The following is a 22,451-nucleotide window of genomic DNA, read 5'->3' on the forward strand; positions in this document are numbered from 1 at the left end:
CCTCAGCGTCACATCATCCAAGTACGGTCACCACCCCGGACACACCTGCTCCATTTTCTTCACAATCTGGAAAAAGGGTCTTCTCATTAAGTCACTCTTTTTTGTTTTGTTTTTTTGTTGTTTTTTTTAAAAGAATGTTTTTCTTTTTCTTTCTTTTTTTTTTTTAATATATTTTATTGATTTTTTTTACAGAGAGGAAGGGAGAGAGATAGAGAGTTAGAAACATCGATGAGAGAGAAACATCGATCAGCTGCCTCCTGCACACCTCCTACTGGGGATGTGCCCGCAACCCAGGTACATGCCCTTCACCGGAATCAAACGCTCTATCCACTGAGTCAAACCAGTTTCGGCTCTTTTTTGTTTTTAATAAATCTTTATTGATGAAAGCATCACATAAGTCCTTCTCCCCCGCCCCCCCCGCCCTCAGGTCACTCCTGAGATGAATCGTGGTCGTAGCGATCAGCTGCAGGGAGAGGAACACCATCCACTGGACCCAATGGCGGTTCCGTCACAAAACAGTTGGGTTCAATCTCAGGTGCTGCTTCTCTCGGATGCTGAGGTGACAGGGACTCTCCCCCAGTTATTTGACCGGAGCTTTATAAGCGTCAAGAGCATCAGCCTCACATCAACACTGCAGGGTGCTTCCAGGGCGACATTTCCAATCCTCTGGATAACCTCGTCCATGTCTGTCCTTCCTCGTGACTTCCAGGCATCTTCCAAGGCGGGCCCTGTCAACTTCAGTAATTTTACTGCACAAATTAGGTTATCATCCACAGGGTGAGAAAGGAGGGCATCCAACAACCCCCGAAGAAAAGCTGTGGGAGCCTTTCCATGAGCCCCTTCGATCTCCAGCGGAAGATAAAGTTCTCCCATAAAGAGCACCAACTCATGGAATCGTTTCCGAGCTGCTTCATCCCCCTTGGCAGCTTGATCTCTATTCTCATAATCAGCCTGACATCTTTGAAGGAGCACATCGTAGAAGCTGCCCCTCTGTGAGCGAATGGTCAGGCGACGGGACAGGTAAGCACACAGGCGAGCTCGCCCGCAGCGGAGCTTGGGCTCGGACGTGGCCTGTTGGTAGATGAGGCCCACCAGTTCTTCCAAAGCCTCGTCCGTGGTGACCCGGCCACTCAGGGTCTCTGCAAACTGCTCCATGTCAGTTTCACAACTGCCAGGCTGCTCTGTCAGACGGTTAAAGAAATCCCAAACAAATACGGACAGAGGGGGCTCATCCTCACTGGGTCCTGGTAATTAGAAAAACCACAAGGGTAGAATTCAGGGCGCTGGCTGTCAGCGTCCTGGGGTCTGGCTTGTTTCAAGAATGTCCCCTTGGAGGGTGGGGAAGGGGCGGCTGGAGGCGGGCTCTGCTCCCAACACAGTGTCTTTAGAGAAGACCAGCCTGTGCTCTGGAGTCTGAGCCTTGTTTCAGACCAGCGATGGGAGCTCAGGGTTGTGACCATAAAGTAGAAACCCTCCCATTTGTCCCCGTGACCCGTGGGGTAGAGGCTGCACTGAGCTCAGTCCCCGAAGCGCTTAGCATCGCCCTCACATACCTTGATGGCTCCTCAAATGTTTGCTCTGGTCAAAGCAGACGTCGGGGATCTCACACTCAGTCTCAATCTCCAAAGACAGGGCCTCAGGCATCTCCAGCCGCACAGCCTGGCTCCTGGGGGAGCAGATGCCAGAGCTGCTCAGGGGGCACCCCTTGGCTCCGCACCCCACTCCCCCTCTCCCGTCCTTCCTTCAGCACTCACCTGCTCAGGGCGCCCTTCACGTCCTGCGGGAAACAAAGGCACAGGTGAGTGTGGGAACACCATGCTGATGGGCTGCTGCTCCCTCCCAGAGGCACAGGGCAGGCCCGGCCTTGGGTTTGGATGGGATGGGGGCTTACACCCTGGACGGCAGAGCACCTGGATGACTCTGAAAAGCCATCCTGTTCTTTTAAATCTTAGGACACACACACTTATGGGAACAGGGGTGCGTTTCTTACATGTGAACAGGGGTTACGTTTTGTTAAGCTTCCTTCCCAAGCCCTGTGCGAAGTGACTGGGGGGGTGACTGAGCTGTGAGCCCGGCGAGCAGAGCCCATGAGCAGGGTCAGGCCCACCCACCAGGAGCCAAAGCACCATCTGACCAACAGCATCTCATCGCCTGGGGACTGAGGACAAGAGCTGACGGCTGAGGCCCCCAGGGCTGCACACAGCACCCAGCCCCTTCCCCTTGTAGAGAGCGGCCATAAGGGTAAGCCCGGATGGACCTGTGGCGCAGCCCTCTCAGCATAACGAAGCTGGACCTTATAGCGCTCCCTAGGTCCTTCCTGGGCAGCTAATGGGCTGTGGGAGGTGCAGCAAGTGCTGCCAAAACTGGCGAAACTCACGAGAACATCGTAATTGTGGGGACCACTTCCCTTGCTTTGCTTTGTGTGCTCTGAGTATAAAATAAACACTGGGCTTGCAGGCCATGGCACTGCCTCTCTAATCAGAGGGCAACGTCCCACCCAGCCCCAGCCTTATTCTCTTGCCTGTCTTTTCTAATGCTTCACCATGCCCCTCAGGTTCACCCATGGCCATGCTGGCACGGCACACCCCTCTATAATCCGGTCCCCTGCAGCTGCTGGGAGACAGGACTCGATGAGTGTAAGCGCCCTGCCTGCTGGGTGGGCCGCCTTCTCAGTAAACGCCTTATAGGACCCATCCCTGCCTTTGTGACTGGACACAGCGACAGGCAGCCGAGCCCACCCGCGGGTTTCTGGGTAACAGATGGACACCCCGGGCAACGATCCCCACACCGGCCTCTGGACGATCAGCACAGCAGGACACCTCTCAGCCTCTGACCTGGAGCCTCCTTGCTGAGGGTCTGAGGAGCCCCCGGCTGCTTAGGGGGGTGGGGAGCCCCCCACGCTCCCTCTGGCCTGACCTTCCTCAGAGCGCACCTGCCAGAGGCCCACGGTCACAAAGCCTCTCGGCGGTGGGTGGGTGCCCAGCGCCCAGACTGGGCCCTGAGGTGGCCGCCACAGTGACCCAGGCGGCAGAGCAGCCATGAGACATGGTCACCCTGAGGGGCGCCCTCCACTTCCACCCGCCGGACCTGGGACCAGCAGCTGGGAGGTGGGGGGAGGTTCACCTTCCTGAGGCTGGAAAGAGGGCCCATCAGGCCAGGCTCACCCATCACTCATGGGGCGGCCCCACCTGGTCCCCGCTATCACCTGACCTTCAGGATCCTGTGCCCCTGGACAGAGGCACGTGGGAGCGGAAACCATCCCCTGAGCCTGTTCTGGGAGTGGATATAGGGTTAGGCCTCAGACAGACCTGATGGCAAAGCCACAGACAAGTCCCAGCTTAGAGGGCACAGCCCCGTTAGCATAACTAGGCTTGACCTTATGACCTCCCTAGATCTTATCTGGGAAGCTAATGGGCTGTGGGAGGTGCAGCAAGTGCTGCCAAAACAAGTGAAACTCACAAGAACAGTGTAACTATGGTGACCACTACCATGTTTACCTCTGGCTATAAAATATAGGCTCAGCTTGCCTCTGGATCTCTCTCTGTGGCCTCAGCCAGGCACAGGAGGTCCACCTAGACCAGCTTATTCTCTCTGTCTGACTTTTCTACATCCTTTGCCGCCCCCTCTCAAGCTCACCGAACCCTTGGTTGAGCTGGCTCCGCACAAAGGAACCCACCCCACTACCTGCACGGGGGGTTTTATTCTTCTTGATCCGCACCAGAGGATAATTTTCCATTGATTTTTAGAGAGAGTGGAAGAGAGAGGGAGAGACAGAGAGAAACATCAATGTGAGAGAAACACACCGATTGCCTCCTGCACGAGCCCTGACGAGGACCTGGGCCAGGGAGGAGCCTGCAACTGAGGTACGTGCCCTTGACCAAAATGGAACCCTGTACCCTTCGGTCCTCAGGCTGATGCTCTATCCACTGAGCCACACTGGAGTTTTGAGCCAAATCACAATTTTCTGATTTATATATAGAGCCCTGTAGACCATGGAGCCACCTTGTAGATTTTATCTGTTCAATATTCTAAAAAGAATAGGCTTGGCCCAGCTGGTGTGGCTCAGTAGTTCAGCATCAACCTATGAACCAGGAGGTCAGGGTTTGATCCCGTCAGAGCACTTGTCCAAGTTGCAGGCCCAATCAATAATTCTCTCTCATCATTGATTTTTCTATCTCTCTCTCCCTCTCCCTTCCTCTCTGAAATCAATAAAAAAAAAAAAAATATGTTCAGAAATGATGAGAAATAAAAATAAGAGATCTCTGCCTTTAAGTCCCGCACACTGATGTGCCACCACTGAGACAGGCAGACGGTCCTCTGTTCCCACCACCACCGCCGCCCCCCAGAGCAGCTCAGAACCCGCCCCCGTGGCGTCCTCCCAGGGCTCAGCCTCACCTGCAGCACCTTCTGGGCGGAGCCCTGGCATCGCTCCTCCAGCTCCCGGATGTGGCTCTCGAGCTGGCGGCTCTGCTGGTCCAGGTCGGCCTCACTGACCCTCAGTCTCTGCAGAGTGCGCTCTTCCTCGCTCTCCAGTCTCCACAGGAACGACCTCTCCTCCGCCCTCAGGAACCTGTGCAGGCTCTGGAATTCCGCCTGGATTTTCTGTCTCTGAGCCTCTACCTTCTCCTACAGTCAAGAGAGGACGCTCAGCCCGGCCAGCAGGGCTCAGTGGTTGAGCGTCCACCTGTGACCCAGGAGGTCACATTGGATCCCGGTCAGGACACAGGCCCGGGTTGCGGGCTCCATCCCCAGTGGGGAGCGTGCAGGAGGCACCTGACCATGATTCTCTCTCCTCTTGGATGTTTCTATTTCTCTCTCCCTTCCTCTCTGACATAAATACAAATATAAAATAAAGTAAAGAAAGTTGGAAACCCAGTGGGGACAGCTCTGGGTAAACAGGCATGTGATTCTGGGGCTCCGACAGGCACTGGCCTCCTGGCCATTTCCTGCTGGAAGGAGGGGGGAGGGGATGAGTTCTCCTCAATGTGGACAAGGAGGGCAATGGCTTCTTCTCGGGGCTCCACCTGCTGCTCTGGTTCAGTGACACCATCACTGTGTTTGGCCCGATCAGACCCTACGCCTAAGCGCCAGGACAGACAGAGCTTGACACCAAGAAATCCCTGTTCTTTTTCTGTTGTTGTCATTAATCCTCAGCCCAGGATATTCTCTCCATTGATTGTTAGAGAGAGGGGAGTGGCAGGGAGGGAGGGAGGGGAAAGAGAGGAACATCAATGTGAGAGAGACATGGACTGTTGCCTCCTGCACACGCCCGACTGGGTGGGGATTGCTCCTGAGCCCTGGGGGTGCCCTCCAGCGGCCAAGGCGAGAGCCCCCCATTCTCACCTTCCACTGGGCCATCTGCTTCGCCGTGAAAGCTTTCTGGTCCGTGCATTCCTCTTCCAGTTGCCTCAGTTTCCTCACCGCTTCCTGGAGCTTTTCCTGGAGGAAGAAATGGAGTGGCCCTTGCTGACCACATCTCCCCTCTCCCTCGGACGGGAAGAACCTGATGTCAGTGCCCGGGGCTCTCTCTGTCCCTGTCACCCTGACCCTCCTCTCGGCTAATGGCCAGGACAGCCTGTGGGGACCTCGACTGAGCTGATGGGAGGCTCGGCGACACCTGCCTTTCCCCGCACGCCCCCGCCCCCTGGCTGTGCGTTTGCTACGGGCCCTCTCACAGGAGAGCCCTCTCTTTTCTCAGCACTCCTACAAACTGTTAATTTTTTTACATGTAAAAATATGTATATATTTCTATTCCTTTCAGAGAGGAAGAGAGAGACCGAAACACCAATGATGAGAGAGAGTCATGGATCAGCTGCCTCCTGCGCACCCTACACTGGGGATGGAGCCCGAAACCAGGCATGTACCCCGACCAGAAATCCAACCGTGACCTCCTGGTTGATTATCGGGACTTGGAGCGCAGAAGGGGCACTCACCCTGTAGCCGGGGCCTGCGTCCTCCACGAGCGCCATGTTGTGGCCCTTGTGCCGTGGGTCACGCTCGCAGCGCCAGCAGATGAGCTGGCCCTCGTCCTCGCAGAAAAGGTGCAGCCGCTCCCCGTGCTCCTGGCAGGACAGCTCCTGCTCCTGCTCCCGGAGGGCGGCGATGAGGCTGCCCAGCTGCTTGATGGGCCGCAGGCTGCCTCTCTGGAAGGGAGCCCGGCACTGGGAGCAGGAGAAGGTGTCTGTGTCCTGCTGGCTCCGCGGGGAGGAGGCCGGGCCCATGAGGTCCAGGAGGCAGGCCTGGCAGTAGCTGTGGCCGCAGCTGATGCTCACGGGCTCGGCCATCAGGTGCAGGCAGATGGAGCAGGTGGCCTCCTCCCGCATCTTCTTGCTGGTGGAGGCCGACGCCATGCCTCTGCCGGAAGCAGCAATGCCTGACCCAGAGGCTCCCACAGTGGAGGCGGCGCACCCACCCCGGCCTCCTGTGGGCGCCCGGCTGCCAGGCCCCACGGGCCTTGAGGTCTTATCTGGAGGGAAGAAAGGTCTGCAATGTGGACGCTGCAGAGAGTGCAGCTGTGCTGTGGACGAGGGTGGGGACCCCAATGCCATTCACTAAAATGAAACAGAATTTAACATGCAGATGTAGCCTCACTGAGGATGTTTTTCCATTGATTTTTAGAGAGAGTGGTAGGGACGGGGGAGACAGAGGGAGACACACACCCATGGGCTGCCTCCCACATGCACTCCGACCAGGGCCAGAGATGGAACCCGCACCCAGGTACGTGCCCTTGAGCGCAATCCAACCCAGGACCCTTCAGTCCGCAGGCCAATGCTCTCTCCACTGAGCCGCACCGGGTAGGACTGGTCACATTTCCATTGCTTCATGGCCACCGGGGGCTGCAGGAAGCCCCAATAGAGACCATCCATCAGGGGGAAGCTGGTGTTGGAGCCCAGACACAGGGAGGGCGAGGGCCAGGCAGGATGCCCCAGGGACCCAGTGAGGACCCGGGGGACTCTCCCACCTGAGGAACATGAGGAATAATCGGAATAACTGGTTCCAGGACCGTTTCTTTGCAACTTAAGGAACTGGGTGGATCAGGAAGATTCCATTGAAGCAGCGACTGTGGACCTGCTGAGACTCTGCACCCCCAGCCTTTCCCCCGACGGCCCCCCACAGAGAACGAAGGCTGGGCAGCGGGCTTAGCAGTTAGAGCGTCCACTGCGCACTGACGTGTCCCGGGTTCCATTCCCGAGGTCCCCCCCACTCCGCCCCCCCCCCCCGCCCCCGCCGCCCTCCCTTCCTTTCTCTGGAAGAAACAATAGAAAAAATCTCTTCCAGGGAAACCCACCCAGGATGGCCCCAAGGTAAACACGGCACCTGAGACCCAGTGAGTCCTTCCAGTCTCCCTCCCCTGAGAGGCGCCGGCCGGCTGGCTCAGTGGTTTAGCGTCCGCCTTTGGACCAGGAGGTCAGGGTTCCATTCCCGGTCAGCGCACATGCCTTGCTTAGAGGCTCGATCCCCAGTGGGGGGCGTGCAGGAGAAACATCATCTGTGTTTCTCTCTCCCTGTCCCTTCCTCTCTGAAATCAATACAAACATTTTTTTAAATAAAGGAAAGGCCTGGGCTGGGCAGAGGGGCAGGTCGTGGAGGCCCAGTCAGGTGACCTCTCTCCTCCAGCCAGGACTGTCTCCCAGGAGAAGTTCCAGGCACCTGCAACCCTGGGGGACGAGGGGAAGGAGAGCAAATGGGAAGACAAGACGCCAAGACCCTCCAGGGAGGACCCAGGAACCAGAGAGCGAAGGAGGGACCCTGGGACCCTGGCCTGGGGCTGCAGCTCCTGGAGAGCCTGGCCTGCCCTCCTGGGAGCGGAGGGAGGCGGGCAGGTTGCAGATGGACCTTCCTGGGACCTGACAATGGAGGGAACACAACCAGGAATTCCCTGAGACCACTGGACCCCTCTTCCTCTAGAGCCAGGGCAGCCTCCGGAGCCACAGAGAGTTTCTGCTCAGAGTCCCTTCCTGGGCGGGTGATTTCCCGGGGACACACTCGGGTCCTCTGTGGCTGGGCTGTGTCCCCAGGACAGGACCTGCCCTCCAGGGGCCCCGGGGGCCTGTCCCGGCCTCCACTCCCCCGCCTCACACCCAGATCTCCTGAGGTTGGATGAGCTTGGAGTTTGGTGGAAGCAAAAGCGGCCTCACGGAAGGTCTGTGGGGCAGGGGCCTGGAGGGACAGAGACCAGAGGCCCTGGTGTCTGAAACACACCTCTCCCTGCCGCCCTTGGGGCCCCCACCGCACCCCCTCCCGTCCACACACCGGGTGTCATCACCCTGCCTGGGAGACCCGCCCGGACCCTCCCCAGTACCTGGGCCACCACAGATGCCACACACTGGCTGGGCTGGAGGGAGTCGCCTGGAGCAGCTACTTCCCAAGTCCTGGGCGGGACTCAAGTAGAAATGAAACTAACTGCCTGTGGTGGGGGCGGGGCGCTGCTGGGTTTGGGGAGGAAACCAGGAAATGGCCCTAAGGGTTAGCACGTGGCTGGGCTGGGCCCCCGCAGGGCGGGGAGAGGTGGGAAGAAGTCCTTCTACAGCCACAGGAAAGGGGACAAGTCCTCATGGGACCTGGGCTCTGGGCCAGCAGGAGCGTCTGAGGTTGGTCTTAGGTTTTACGCCGCCGCAAGGAAAAACCGTGAGGCCAAACAGAGACCAGATTAAACAGGCTTTATTGGGAGCACACGGGCGGGTTCACTGGCTCAGAGAGGGGAGCCGGAGAAGCCGGGCCAAACCTGGGCAGGGGCAAGGTTTTATACTTTTCTGAGGTAATTGTTGCTGGCCGAAACTGGTGGCAGTCGGGGCTTTCCAGGGTCAGGTGAAACCTGCGGTCTGTCCTGCGGTCTGTCCTGCGGTTTGGTCACCGGGGTGGGGTGGTTTTCAGACGTCAGTGTGGACAGGTCAGCTTCTCACCGGCCCAAGAGAGGGAGGGGGTCCTTTCGCCCTGGGGCAGGGTGCCAGCGAATACCAGACATTCCGGACTCTCTATGATGGGATAAGAGGACGACGTGATCATCTGGCTGCTTCCTGCTGACTAGGGGCGCTGGGGGGGGATAGAGAGGCTCCGAATGTTAGTTTAGTTAAAATATCCCGCCCCAGTAGGGGGACACGGCAAGTTGGGATAATGAGGAAGGAGTGTGAAAAAAGGCGGTCTTGGAACTGGCAGGCTAAAGGAGTTGTTTGCTGGGGGGTTGAGGGGGACCCATCTATGCCCGCAACTGAGATCTGGGAAGGAATACTAGGGCCCGAATGAGAGGGGAGGACCGAGTAGGTAGCCCCCGTGTCTACCAAAAAGGAGATAGACTTACCCGCCACCTGGAGAACTAGCCTGGGCTCGGCGAGGGTCACCGAGTCGTGGAGCCAGGGCTACTTCGGAGCCCACCCTTTGAGGGCTGGCGCTGACCCGGTTCCCCTGCCGGCCGCAGAGCCGCCACCAGAGCCTGGGTCTGAAGGGATACCTTCTCACGGAGCCGCTCCTGTCGGGCGGCTTCTGCCGTCTCCTCCCGGGCATTAAAGACTTTAAAGGCCATTTTTACCAGATCCTGTATGGGGGTTTCAGGGCCCTCCTCAACCTTTTTGAGTTTCTATCTGATAATCGGGAGCAGATTGGGAAATAAAGTGTGAGGCCAGGACAGTAGCCCCGTTGGAGGAGCTAGGGTCAAGACGGGTGAATTTATGAGGGCTAGGAGTATCTGACGGGTTGAGCAGGGAGAACAGAGGTCGGGGCGGGAACGTATGTCCCAAAAAGCCTGGACGTAGGGGACCTCAGAATCTTTGCCCGTGCGCCGGCAGTAATTATCCAAGTCTGTTAGAACATTAAAGTCAAAGGTGCCAGTTGGGGGGCCAGCGGGACTGGTTATCTAGAGGATATTGAGGCCATTGTTGTTGTGAGAGAGAAATTAAGCATTTGGCCTTGAGTGTCTGAGTGTACCCCAATTTGGAAAAATTTTTAAGGAGACACCCTAGAGGTGTCTTAGGATCCGGCCTGGACTCTGAGACTCCCATAGTTGAGGGGTTTCCCGCTCCCCGAGATTAGAGACAAAGCACCAAGGGAGGCGTCCCACCGATTGGCACAGAGTCCCGGTTCTGGGTTGGGGTCTGAAGAGGACCAAGGACGTCTCCTTTGTCCTCAGAGACCGGACAGTGGCCCTCTGAGGGCGGAGGAGTTCTCTCGGCACGGCCGCGACTTAGGACGAGAGGCTCCGGACGGATCTCGGAGAGCAGGAAGGAGAGGGAGGGAGGTTTCCCGTGTGACTTACTGGAGATGGAGTCCAGGGGAAGTCCAGGCCGAGGTCCGGGGCGGCCAACCGGGGAAGTGAGCCGGACCGGCCAATCGACTCGGACCCGGCACCTCAGAGTCTGGGAGTTAGCCCGGGCGAGCTGCCGCTGCCCACTGCTTCCCAGGTCGTAAGAGGAGACGGGGCGAGGATCGTCCGAGTCCGAGACCCACTCCCGGGTTTCGGCACCAAATCTTAGGTTTTACGCCGCCGCAAGGAAAAACCATGAGTCCAAACAGAGACCAGATTAAACAGGCTTTATTGGGAGCACACGGGCGGCTTCTCCGGCTCCCCTCTCTGAGCCAGTGAACCCGCCCGTGTGCTCCCAATAAAGCCTGTTTAATCTGGTCTCTGTTTGGACTCATGGTTTTTCCTTGCGGCGGCGTAAAACCTAAGACTATCTCAATTCGTTGAGGTTCTGCTTCCCGGCGTATGTCAACAGTTTGGCTCAAATAAACTCACAAAAATTCTTTACAGGTTTCAATGGTTTTTTTCATTAACACATTGATCAACCGCCTCCTGCATACCCCCCACTGGGGATGTGCCCACAACCAAGGCACATTCCCCTGACGGGAATCGAGCCCGGGACCCTTCAGTCCACAGGCTGACGCTCTGTCCACTGAGCCCAACCGGCCACGGCATGGTCCCTATTCTCTCATCACTGCTCTGAAGGGGGCGGTGGAAAGGGCTGGTGACCTCCGCCCTCATTCTCCCCCTCAGCGTCGCTCTGCAGGGTTCAGACACTTGTCAGCATCACCAACGGTCAGCACCCAGCTGGGAGCCGGGAGCCATGGGAGGCCCCAGCCACCGTGGGGGCGGCACTTAGAGCAAAAGGACTGCAGGTGCCAGCCAGTCAGGGGTTGAGTATGGGCCTACCTACTGAGTTATGGTAGCAATCATCTCAGGTAGAAACTACAGTTTACCTTTAACCCTGCTGTTTGGCTTATGTACCTGGTTATTTTGACTTTCTGAATTATATAAATCACCCCATTCAATTGAATACCCTATTGATTATGTGACTATCCCCTGGGTTGTGGTCATACTGGCCTTAGAAAGCGCATTTTCCATTCCCTGGGAAGGACAGCACGGCTATCCCAAGGTCAGAGGGCTCCAGTTAACGTGTGCCCAAAACAAAAACTGTGCTTTAGATAACAGGCTTAAGTCTGACCAGGTTCCTCATGCCAGACCCGAGGGCTCTAGATAATGTGTTTCTGTCAATTCAGGGATCCAGAAGCCCAAAACTGTAATTTAGATAACATGCTGCTTCTGCTTCTGTAAACTGCTTTTTTGCAAACCAGGTTCTTCATTCCAAACCTGGGGATGTAATCAATACCTCTGTGATCTCTGCCTGTATCAGTCTGGTGTTGCGCCCATCTTATTAGTATGAGATTTGGGAAAGCAGAATGGCCCCTCATAGTCCCGGATTGCAATAAACGTGACTCTTCAATTCGACTTCTGGAGGCGTCCTTCTGTCATTCGCGGGGTACCTTACAACTACAAGCAAAGAGCTCACAGTTCCATTCCCCATCACATGCCCCGGTTGCGGGCTTGGTCCCCAGTAGGGGGCGTGCAGGGGCAGCCAATGGATGATTCTTTCTCATCATTGATGTTTCTCTCTCTCCCTTCCTCTCTGAAATTATTTAAAAAAACATATTTTTTTAAAAAGGACTGTCCGCCCCACCTAGACTTACTCTTTTTTTTTCCAATCCTCACTTGAGGATGATTTTTCAATCGATTTTTTAGAGAGAGAGGAAGGAAGGAGGGAGACGAGGGGGGAGGGAGAAACGTCCATGAGAGAGACACATTGACCGAGGTCGTGCCCTGGACCGGGAATCACACCCGAGGCCCTGAGGTCCACAGGCCGGGCTCTGTCCACTGAGTGCCCCCCCCCCCCCCCAGGCTGTGACCCCTTCAGCTTCCTGTGGGGCAGCTCCTCTCCAGGCTTCTCCTCTCTGCCTCGCGGGTGCCCCCTGGCGGTCGGGCAGGCTCACTGCTCAGCCCTGTGACCTGCTGGGAAGGTCAGGCCACAGGGAGGAGCCCAGGGCTGAGCCCAGCAGTGAATCCGCAGCCTCCTGGCTGCTCCCCGGCCCCTCCCCCCACAGGGCTCCCCGGCCCCTCCCCCCACAGGGCTCCCCGCTCCTCCCCCCACAGGGCTCCCCGGCCCCTCCCCCCACAGGGCTCCCCGCTCCTCCCCCCACAGGGCTCCCCGGCCCCTCCCCACACAGGGCTCCCCGCTCCTCCCCCCACAGGGCTCCCCGCTCCTCCCCCCACAGGGCTCCCCGGCCCCTCCCCCCACAGGGCTCCCCGGCCCCTCCCCCCACAGGGCTCCCCCGCTCCTCCCCCCACAGGGCTCCCCGCTCCTCCCCCCACAGGGCTCCCCGGCCCCTCCCCCCACAGGGCTCCCCCGCTCCTCCCCCCACAGGGCTCCCCCGCTCCTCCCCCCACAGGGCTCCCCGGCCCCTCCCCCCACAGGGCTCCCCGCTCCTCCCCCCACAGGGCTCCCCGGCCCCTCCCCCCACAGGGCTCCCCCGCTCCTCCCCCCACAGGGCTCCCCCGCTCCTCCCCCCACAGGGCTCCCCCGCTCCTCCCCCCACAGGGCTCCCCGGCCCCTCCCCCCACAGGGCTCCCCGCTCCTCCCCCCACAGGGCTCCCCGGCCCCTCCCCCCACAGGGCTCCCCGGCCCCTCCCCCACAGGGCTCCCCGCTCCTCCCCCCACAGGGCTCCCCGGCTCCTCCCCCCACAGGGCTCCCCGGCCCCTCCCCCACAGGGCTCCCCGCTCCTCCCCCCACAGGGCTCCCCGGCCCCTCCCCCCACAGGGCTCCCCGGCCCCTCCCCCCACAGGGCTCCCCCGCTCCTCCCCCCACAGGGCTCCCCGCTCCTCCCCCCACAGGGCTCCCCGGCCCCTCCCCCACAGGGCTCCCCGCTCCTCCCCCCACAGGGCTCCCCGGCCCCTCCCCCCACAGGGCTCCCCGCTCCTCCCCCCACAGGGCTCCCCGGCCCCTCCCCCCACAGGGCTCCCCGCTCCTCCCCCCACAGGGCTCCCCGGCCCCTCCCCCCACAGGGCTGCCCGCCCCTCCCCCCACAGGGCTCCCCCGCTCCTCCCCCCACAGGGCTCCCCCGCTCCTCCCCCCACAGGGCTCCCCCGCTCCTCCCCCCACAGGGCTCCCCCGCTCCTCCCCCCACAGGGCTCCCCGGCCCCTCCCCCACAGGGCTCCCCGCTCCTCCCCCCACAGGGCTCCCCAGCACCTTCCAGGCCTTGGGCTCCCCTGTGAGGACCCCTGAGAGGAGGAGGGAAGCTGGGGCTCCGCTGACTCTGCTGCCTTCTTCCCGGACCCAGAGCAGAGGCCTGGACCTCACCCTGAGGCCACAGTCCCCGCCAGGAGGTGAAGGTTCGCCCCTAGAGCTCGGGGTGCGGGTCCCTGGCAGACGGGGCGGGAGAGCAGGCAGACGGGACGATGACATGGGTTCACCCAGCCCCGCTCACCCGCGGGTTAGACGCCCCCTTTCCCGCCCTGGAGCCAGGGCCCGAGGCCGCCTGGTGACCCCGTGCCCATGGGGGTGGCAGCTGCCGGGGGTCCAGGTGACAGCCCCTCCCAGGCCCGGAACAGCGGCGCCCTGGGTGCGGGGTCACAGGGCCAGGTCACCCGGCTGCTCATGTGACACCCCGAGCGTGGCCTTGATCGGGGGGCCCTGCGGCCTCAGCACACGGATGTGGACGCACAGACAGGGTGCCGTGTGCCGAGGCCGCAGCTACACACAGCACTTCCTTCTGGCAATTTGATGGGACAGATTGTTCTGATTCGTCCTAAGCAAGCTCAGTCAGAGGCACAAATTGCGTGGATTTTTAAATGGAAAAACAGACTATGGACATGCCGCTGGCACACCCAGAAGAGGCAGCGAGGAGGCAGAGAGATGTGAGCTGGGAGCCGGCTGGTGTGGCTCAGTGGTTGAGCAGTGACCTAGGAACCAGGAGGTCAGGGTTCGATTCCCGGTCAGGGCACAGGCCCGGGTTGTGGGTGGATCCCCAGGGCGGGGCCTGCAGGAGGCAGCTGGTCCGTGATTCTCTCTCACAATTTTCTTCCACTTCCCTGACGGCGCTTCTTAATGAATCCGCGTGTGAAACTGACCCCAGTGCTGAGTGTGCCCGCGGGTCAGGGTGTGCGCCTGGGCTCTCACATGTCTATGTGTGTGTGTTTGTTTCTTTACATATACATACATATATGTACATGTCTACACATGCAACTTAGATAAATATATATATGTATATTAACACACATATAATTCTCCATGTATAGTCTATGTGTTGGGATTTTCTTTACTTATCTCTTTGTTTATTTTTATAATTTTTTTTAAAAAATTTTAAAAATATTTTTATTTTCTTCAGAGTGGAAGGGAGAGGGAGAGAGATAGAAACATCCATGATGAGAATCATGGATCGGCTGCCTCCTGCACGCCACACACAGGGTTGAGCCCACAACCCAGCCATGTGCACTGACCTGGAATCAAACCACAACTTCCTGGTTCATAGGTGAACATGCAACCACTGAGCCACGCTCACTGGGCTTCCAGTTATTTTTTGGAGAGTGGAAGGGAGGGATCAGACAGAGAGAGACAAACACATCCATTGGTAGAGGTGCATGCAATTGGAAGGGAACCTGGGACCTTCCACTGAGCCAAACCACTGGTCAATGTGCTAGGGGCAGGGGCCTGACAAAGAATTACTGAGTAGGCTGAGGGCAGACACCATTGGAGAGAAAAATTGCTAATTACCTCGCTAGAAAAGCAATGTATTATGATTAAACCGGGCCAGGTGTGACCCTGTTCGTAAATTTTATGTAAACTTTTTACCCTGCCAGTACCAGGAACAGCTAATGAACTGCTTTGCAGTTTGTTTTTTCTTTTTTAAAAAAATACTTTGTAGTGTTGCAGATAAAAGTTCTTGCTGTACTCTCGGTCAGCACTACAAGCTGTGATAGTCCTATGGGAAAGACACAGCTGCAGTCAGCTGGCCAGCTTAATAAAGGCTCTTAAAATTTAAATTCTGAGTCGGTGGTCTATCTCGCTGAGCTAACCCATAACATTTGGAGGCCCGCAGGGAGATCCCTGGAAGGGGTGAGAGGGACCCCTTATTTAGGGCAGGAGACTCTCCCCCGGCAGGGGTGAGAGGGACCCCTTATTTAGGGCAGGAGGCTCTCCCCCGGCAGGGGTGAGAGGGACCCCCTATTTAGGGCAGGAGGCTCTCCCCCGGCAGGGGTGAGAGGGACCCCTTATTTAGGGCAGGAGGCTCTCCCCCGGCAGGGGTGAGAGGGACCCCTTATTTAGGGCAGGAGGCTCTCCCCCAGCAGGGGTGAGAGGGACCCCTTATTTAGGGCAGGAGGCTCTCCCCCGGCAGGGGTGAGAGGGACCCCTTATTTAGGGCAGGAGGCTCTCCCCCGGCAGGGGTGAGCGGGACCCCTTATTTAGGGCAGGAGGCTCTCCCCCGGCAGGGGTGAGAGGGACCCCTTATTTAGGGCAGGAGGCTCTCCCCCGGGTAGGGGTGAGAGGGACCCCTTATTTAGGGCAGGAGGCTCTCCCCCGGCAGGGGTGAGAGGGACCCCTTATTTAGGGCAGGAGGCTCTCCCCTGGGCAGGGGTGAGAGGGACCCCTTATTTAGGGCAGGAGGCTCTCCCCCGGGCAGGGGTGAGAGGGACCCCCTATTTAAGGAAGGAGGCTCTCCCCCGGCAGGGGTGAGAGGGACCCCCTATTTAAGGAAGGAGGCTCTCCCCCGGGCAGGGGTGAGAGGGACCCCCTATTTAAGGAAGGAGGCTCTCCCCCGGGCAGGGGTGAGAGGGACCCCCTATTTAAGGAAGGAGGCTCTCCCTCACTTGTCGTCGGGCACACAGCAAGATACACCACATCCCTGTGGGGAACGACTACCAAGGAGGCCTCCAGTCCACCCAAAAACTTTCAATTCGGAAACCGAGCCACCTGGACTCTCGAGAGAGAGGTAAGGACCGGTCATTAAACAGGAATTGGGACGTCCCACGGAAGGACCTATATGGAGGGCTGGACTCAGCGGTACTCCTGGTCCTGACCTGCGGCCATGACGGTGGCCGGGGTCCCTGGTAGGTGCGGCTGTAGGCTGCACTGGGTTTGTCTGTCTGGTGTTTGTTTGTCTTAGTGTTTGTTGTCTTGGTGTTTGTCAAAACAGGGCAGTCATCGTCTGCTTCTGTGTGCTCCCCGCTGCAATGTTTTTTGAAAAATTTTCAGGACTTCAAGGAGGGAGCTGCAGGTTCCTGGCAACCTTAGGTTGCATTTGGCTGGTTTGTTTTGTCTTTGTTCTTTGTTGTCTTTGTCTTTGTCTAATGGGATAGAGTCAGTCATTTTCGTCGACCCACTGTCAGTCAGGCCCACTCCAGGTGAGTGGAAGGGGAGCTTGATCACCTCCCGGGAAGCTATAGAGCTCCCTCAGGAATTGGTAAATTGTTAGGAATTGGGTGGATTGTTTAAACTTTGAGTGAATGTCTGGTGAAAGTGTGTGAGTGTAGAGGGAGGGGGCCTGCCCTCTCCTCTCCTTTGTGTGGCTCCACGACTTCGGTTACGGAGTCCAAGTGGGCCCCAACCTGCGGTTCCGAGATTCGTCATATGGCATAATGGTGACTCACCCCCACATGAAGGTGACCAGGCCCGGGGTTTATACGGGTGCATCTTAGCTAAGACAAATCTAAGCTCCCAAGGGACGCGGCCAGGTGGGCATCTGAGTGCGGATCTGTGAAAACAGGTCACCCCCTCTCTTGTCTGTCTCTCGCCACCGATCATCATGGGATCGGGACAAAGTTTGTTTGTGTAGGACTAGCCAAATTACTACAGAGAAGGGGGACTGGATACAGCTCCAGCCTGGGCTAGTCTACTAAGAAAGTGTAAATATGGGTGTTTGCCTTAGCTGCTCATTACTGCTCTGTGTGAAGTGAAAGCTACTTTGATTTATTCTACTTTTTAATAAAATAAAATGAAGTCAACTGTGTTGACTGTTATGGGTTAGCTCAGCGAGATAGACCACCGACTCAGAATTTAAATTTTAAGAGCCTTTATTAAGCTGGCCAGCTGACTGCAGCCGTGTCCCTCCCATAGGAGCATCACAGCTTGCAGTGCTGACCAAGAGTACAGCAAGACCTTTTATCTGCAACACTACAAAGCATTTTTTTAAAAAAGAAAAAACAAACTGCAAAGCAGTTCATTAGCCGTTCCTGGTACTGGCAGGGTAAAAAGTTTACATAAAATTTACGAACAGGGTCACACCTGGCCCGGTTTAATCATAATACATTGCTTTTCTAGCGAGGTAATTAGCAACCGCTAGGGCAGCACAGTTTATTTTACTTTATTTAATTTTATTTTTTAAGTTCTAGGGAATAGAGTTTATTGTGGCAGAGAGTGTCACACACGACTGAAGGTGCGGACATTGATAACATCTCTCTGCATCCTCCATCGGGTACAAGTGTGGCAGGTTTCCTGCGTCCGGTTCCCACCTGCACGGCTTCCTAACTCTGACCCGTGGATGTTTAACCCGACGGCTTCTGCTGACCCTCTGGTTCCAAACAAAACTGTGCATAAGCTTCTGGGTCCACCTCATCGTCAATATCATCCAAGTATGGTCACCACCCCGGACACACCTGCTCCATTTTCTTCACAATCTGGAAAGAGTCTTCTCTTCAAGTCACTCTTTTTTGGTTTTAATAAATCTTCATTGTTGAAAGTATCACATACGTCCTCCCCCCTCCCCTCCCGCCCTCAGGTCACTCCTGATTGAATCCTGGTCGTCGGGATCAGCTGCAGGGAGAGGAACACCATCCGCTGGTCCCAATGGCGGTTCCGTCACAAAACAGTCGGGATCATTCTCAGGTGCTGCTTCTCTCCGATGCTGAGGTGACAGGGCCTCTCCCCCAGTTACTTGACCGGAGCTCTACAAGCTTCAAGAGCATGTGCCTCACGTCTACCCTGCAGAGCGTGTCCAGGACGACATTCTTAATCCTCTGGATAACTTCATCCATGTCCGTCCTTTCTTGTGACTTCCAGGCATCTTCCAAGGTGGGCCCTGTCAACTTCAGTAATTTTACTGCACAAATTAGGTTATCGTCCACAGGGTGAGAAAGGAGGGCATTCAACAACCCCCGAAAAACACCTGGATTAGACAACAACTTTACTTTGTTGATCTCCAGCGGAAGATAAAGTTCTCCCAGAAAGAGCGCGAACCCATGGAATCGTTTCCGAGCTGCTTCATCCCCCTTGGCAGCTTGATCTCTAAGGTTATATTGAGTCTGTATTTTTTGAACGAGCACTTGGCGGAAGCTGCCCCTCTGTGAGCGAATGGTCAGGTGACAGGACAGGTAAGCACACAGGCGAGCTCCCCCGCAGCGGAGATTTGGCTCGGACGTGGCCTGTTGGTAGATGAGGCCCACCAGTTCTTCCAAAGCCTCGTCCGTGGTGACCCGGCCACTCAGGGTCTCTGCAAACTGCTCCATGTCAGTTTCACAACTGCCAGGCTGCTCTGTCAGATGGTTCAAGAAATCCCAAACGAATATGGACAGAGGGAGACCATCCTCAAGGGGTCCTGGTAATTAGAAGAACCTCAGGGGTAGAATTCAGGGCACTGGCTGGCAGCGTGGGCGTTCACAGGGAGCGACAACCACTTGGGGGTTAGCCATCACTGACTCGGACTCCCAGTTATGCTGGGGGATGGGGTCCTGGGGTCTCCTTTGTTTCTAGGATGTCCCCTCAGAGGGTGCGAAAGAGGCGGCTGGGTGCTTCCTCCCAGGACCCTCCCCCACGGGCAAACGAAGGGCTCTTGTGGGCTGTGCCCACCGCACCCCTTGGGCCCTGGGTGGCTTTCAGAACTCTGGGCTGGAGGCGAGCCTCCCTCCCAACACAGTTTATTTAGAGAAGACCAGCCTGTGCTCTGGAGCCTGAGCGTAGTTTCAGACCAGCAAGGGGAGCACAGGGCTGTGACCATAAAATAGAAACCCTCCCATTTGTCCCTGAGACCTGTGGGGGCGGAGGTTGCACTAAGCTCGGTCCCCCAAGCGCTTAGCAATGCCCTCATGTACCTTGAGGGCTCCTCAACCCTTTCCTCAGGTCAAAAGAGACCTCAGGGACCTTGTACTCCATCTGAATCTCCAAGGAAACGGCCTCCGGCTTCTCCAGCTGCACAGCCTGGCTCCTGGGGGAGCAGAGGCCAGACCTGCTCAGTGGGGCACCCCGCGGCTCCGCACCCCACTCCCCCTGGTCCTTCCTTCAGCACTCACCTGCTCAGGGCACCCTCCACGTCCTGCAGGAAACAAAGGCACAGGTGAGTGTGGGAACACCATGCTGATGGGGAGCTTCTCCCTCCCAGAGGCTCAGGGCAGGCCCAGCCTTGGGTTCGGATGGGATGGGGGCTTACACCCTGGTCGGTAGGGCACCTGGATGACTCTGAAAAGCAATCATGTTCTTTTAAATCTTAGGACACACACACTTATGGGAACAGGGGTGCGTTTCTTACATGTGAACAGGGGTTACGTTTTTGTTAAGCTTCCTTCCCAAGCCCTGTGCGAAGTGACTGGGGGGGTGACTGAGCTGTGAGCCCGGCGAGCAGAGCCCATGAGCAGGGTCAGGCCCACCCACCAGGAGCCAAAGCTCCATCTGACCAACAGCATCTCATCGCCTGGGGACTGAGGACAAGAGCTGACGGCTGAGACCCCCAGGGCTGCACACAGCACCCAGCCCCTTCCCCTTTGTAGTCCGGTCCCTGCAGCTGCTGGGAGACAGGACTCGATGAGTGTAAGCGCCCTGCCTGCTGGGTGGGCCCCTTCTCAGTAAACGCCTTATAGGACTCATCCCTGCCTTTGTGACTGGACACAGCCACAGGCAGCTGAGCCCACCCCGGGGTTTCCGGGTAACAGATGGACACCCTGTGCAACGATCCCCACTCTGGTCTCTGGACGATCAGCACAGCAGGACACCTCTCAGCCTCTGTGCCTGGCGCCCTCCTTGCTGAGGTTCTGGGGACCCTGCGGCTGCTTAGGAGGGTGGGGAGCCCCCCACGTTCCCTCTGGCCTCACCTCCCTCAGAGCGCACCTGCCAGAGGCCCCCGGTCACAAAGCCTCAGGGGTGGGTGGGTGCACGGCGCCCAGACTGGGCCCTGAGGTGGCGGCCACAGTGACCCGGGGGCGGAGTAGCCATGAGACATGGTCACCCTGAGGGGCGCCCTCCACTTCCACCCGCCGGACCTGGGACCAGCAGCTGGGAGGTAGGGGGAGGTTCACCTTCCTGAGGCTGGAAGGAGGGCCCATCAGGCCAGGCTCACCCATCACTCATGGGGCGGCCCACCTGGTCCCCGCCATCACCTGACCTTCAGGGTCCTGTGCCCCTGGACACAGGTACATGGGATTGGAAGCCATCACCTGAGTTTGTTCCGCCAAAAAACCCACCCCCTTTACCTGCAGGGAGGATTTTATTTTTCTTGATCCTCACCCGAGGATAATTTTCCATTGATTTTCAGAGAAAGTGGGAGGGAGATAGAGAGACAAGGAGAAACATGGATGTGAGAGAACACACCGATTGGTTGCGTCCTGCACGAACACTGACCAGGTCCTAGGCCAGGGAGGAGCCTGCAATCGAGGTACCTGCCCTTGACCAGATTCAAACCCAGGACCCTTTGGTCCTCAGGCTGATTCTCTATCCACCAACCCAACTGGAGTTTTGAGCCAAATAACAATTTTTTGATTTATATATAGAGCCCTATAGACCATGGAGCCACCTTGTAGATTTCAGTCTGTTCAATATTCTAAAAGAAATTGACTTAGCCAAGCTGGTGTGGCTCAGTGCTTGAGCATCAACCTATAAACCAGGAGGTCACGGTTTGACTCCCTGTCAGAGCACATGTCCAGGTTGCAGGACTGGTCAATGATTCTCTCTCATCAATAATTCTCTCTCATCATTGATGTTTCTATCTCTCTCTCCCTCTCCCTTCCTCTCTGAAATCAATTTTAAAAAATACATTAGGCCACCTCGGCCGCTGCCCCCGGGATTCCCCGCCCCCGCCATGGCCGAGGACCCCTCGGCGGCCGCCTCCTACACCAAGGATGACTTCTACTGCCCAGTCTGCCAGGAGGTGCTCAAGACGCCGGTGCGGACCGTGGCCTGTCAGCACGTTTTTTGTAGAAAATGTTTCCTGACTGCAATGCGAGAAAGTGGAATACATTGTCCGTTCTGTCGTGGAAATGTGACTAGAAGAGAAAGAGCATGTCCTGAACGGGCCTTAGACCTTGAAAATATCATGAGGAAGTTATCTGGTAGCTGCAGATCTTGTGCAAAACAGATTAAATTCTATCGCATGAGACATCATTACAAATCTTGTAAGAAGTATCAAGATGAATATGGTGTTTCTGCTATCATTCCAAACTTTCAGATCTTTCAAGATTCAGTAGGGAACAATAATAGGAGTGAAACATCTACATCTGATAACATAGGAACATATCAAGAGAATACAAGTTCTGGGCATCCCACCTTTAAGTGTCCCTTGTGTCAAGAATCAAATTTTACCAGACAGCGTTTACTGGATCACTGTAACAGTCATCACCTATTTCAAATAGTTCCTGTGACATGTCCTATTTGTGTGTCTCTTCCTTGGGCAGATCCTAGCCAGATTACTAGAAATTTCGTTAGTCATCTAAATCAAAGACATCAGTTTGATTATGGAGAATTTGTGAATCTTCAGCTAGATGAGGAAACCCAATATCAAACTGCTGTTGAAGAATCTTTTCAAGTAAACATCTGAAGGCTACAGACATCTGAGCATCTTTGTACCTGCAAGTGCCATCTTTAAGGAGAAAACTAATGCAGTCACCATTTCAATAACTTGATGTGTATATTAATGAAAGTAATTCAGTCTATTAAAAAAATACATTAAAAAATGGTAACAAATAAAAATAAAAGAAATATGCCTTTATGCCCTAGCCAGTGTGGCTCAGTGGATATAACCTTGACCTGTGGACTGAAGGGTCCCAAGTTCAATTCAGGTCAAGGGCACACGCCTAGCTGCAGGCTTGATTCCGGGCCCAGGGCTGGAACACCTGTGGGAGGCAACCAATCACTGTGTCCCTCTCACGTCGACGTTTCTCTCTCTGTCTCTCCCTCTCCCTTCCACTCTCTCTAAAACCAATGGAACAAT

General features: G+C 56.7%; 2 protein-coding genes and 1 pseudogene across 3 annotated transcripts; 1 reads left to right on the top strand and 2 right to left on the bottom strand.

The window, feature by feature from the left end:
- Window positions 1-330: 330 nt before the first annotated feature.
- Window positions 331-7,522, bottom strand: LOC308534044 (E3 ubiquitin-protein ligase TRIM38-like). Its single transcript, XM_081112321.1, has 7 exons — window positions 7,318-7,522; window positions 5,934-6,466; window positions 5,344-5,439; window positions 4,396-4,626; window positions 1,755-1,777; window positions 1,554-1,666; window positions 331-1,244 (listed from the first exon to the last, which is right to left on the bottom strand). Exons 2-7 carry the CDS (start codon window positions 6,348-6,350, stop codon window positions 532-534), a joined length of 1,593 nt encoding a protein of 530 aa, XP_080968447.1. The 5' UTR covers window positions 6,351-6,466; window positions 7,318-7,522; the 3' UTR covers window positions 331-531.
- Window positions 7,523-17,805: 10,283 nt separating this feature from the next.
- LOC308534676 (polyadenylate-binding protein-interacting protein 1-like) lies at window positions 17,806-20,679 on the bottom strand (annotated as a pseudogene). The gene is made up of 5 exons: window positions 20,626-20,679; window positions 19,546-19,568; window positions 19,397-19,460; window positions 18,044-19,005; window positions 17,806-17,985 (listed from the first exon to the last, which is right to left on the bottom strand). The product of its transcript is annotated as a polyadenylate-binding protein-interacting protein 1-like (transcript).
- Window positions 20,680-21,323: 644 nt separating this feature from the next.
- Window positions 21,324-22,058, top strand: LOC308534046 (E3 ubiquitin-protein ligase RNF138-like; the record flags this gene model as incomplete). The annotated part of the gene is made up of 2 exons (XM_081112323.1): window positions 21,324-21,431; window positions 21,690-22,058. The coding sequence occupies 2 exons, from the start codon at window positions 21,324-21,326 to the stop codon at window positions 22,056-22,058; spliced, it is 477 nt and encodes a 158-aa protein (XP_080968449.1).
- Between the last annotated feature and the right edge of the window lie 393 nt (window positions 22,059-22,451).

The sequence above is a fragment of the Myotis nattereri genome, assembly GCF_964212035.1.
Source record: "Myotis nattereri genome assembly, chromosome: 18".
In the NCBI taxonomy this organism is placed as follows: domain Eukaryota; kingdom Metazoa; phylum Chordata; class Mammalia; order Chiroptera; family Vespertilionidae; genus Myotis; species Myotis nattereri.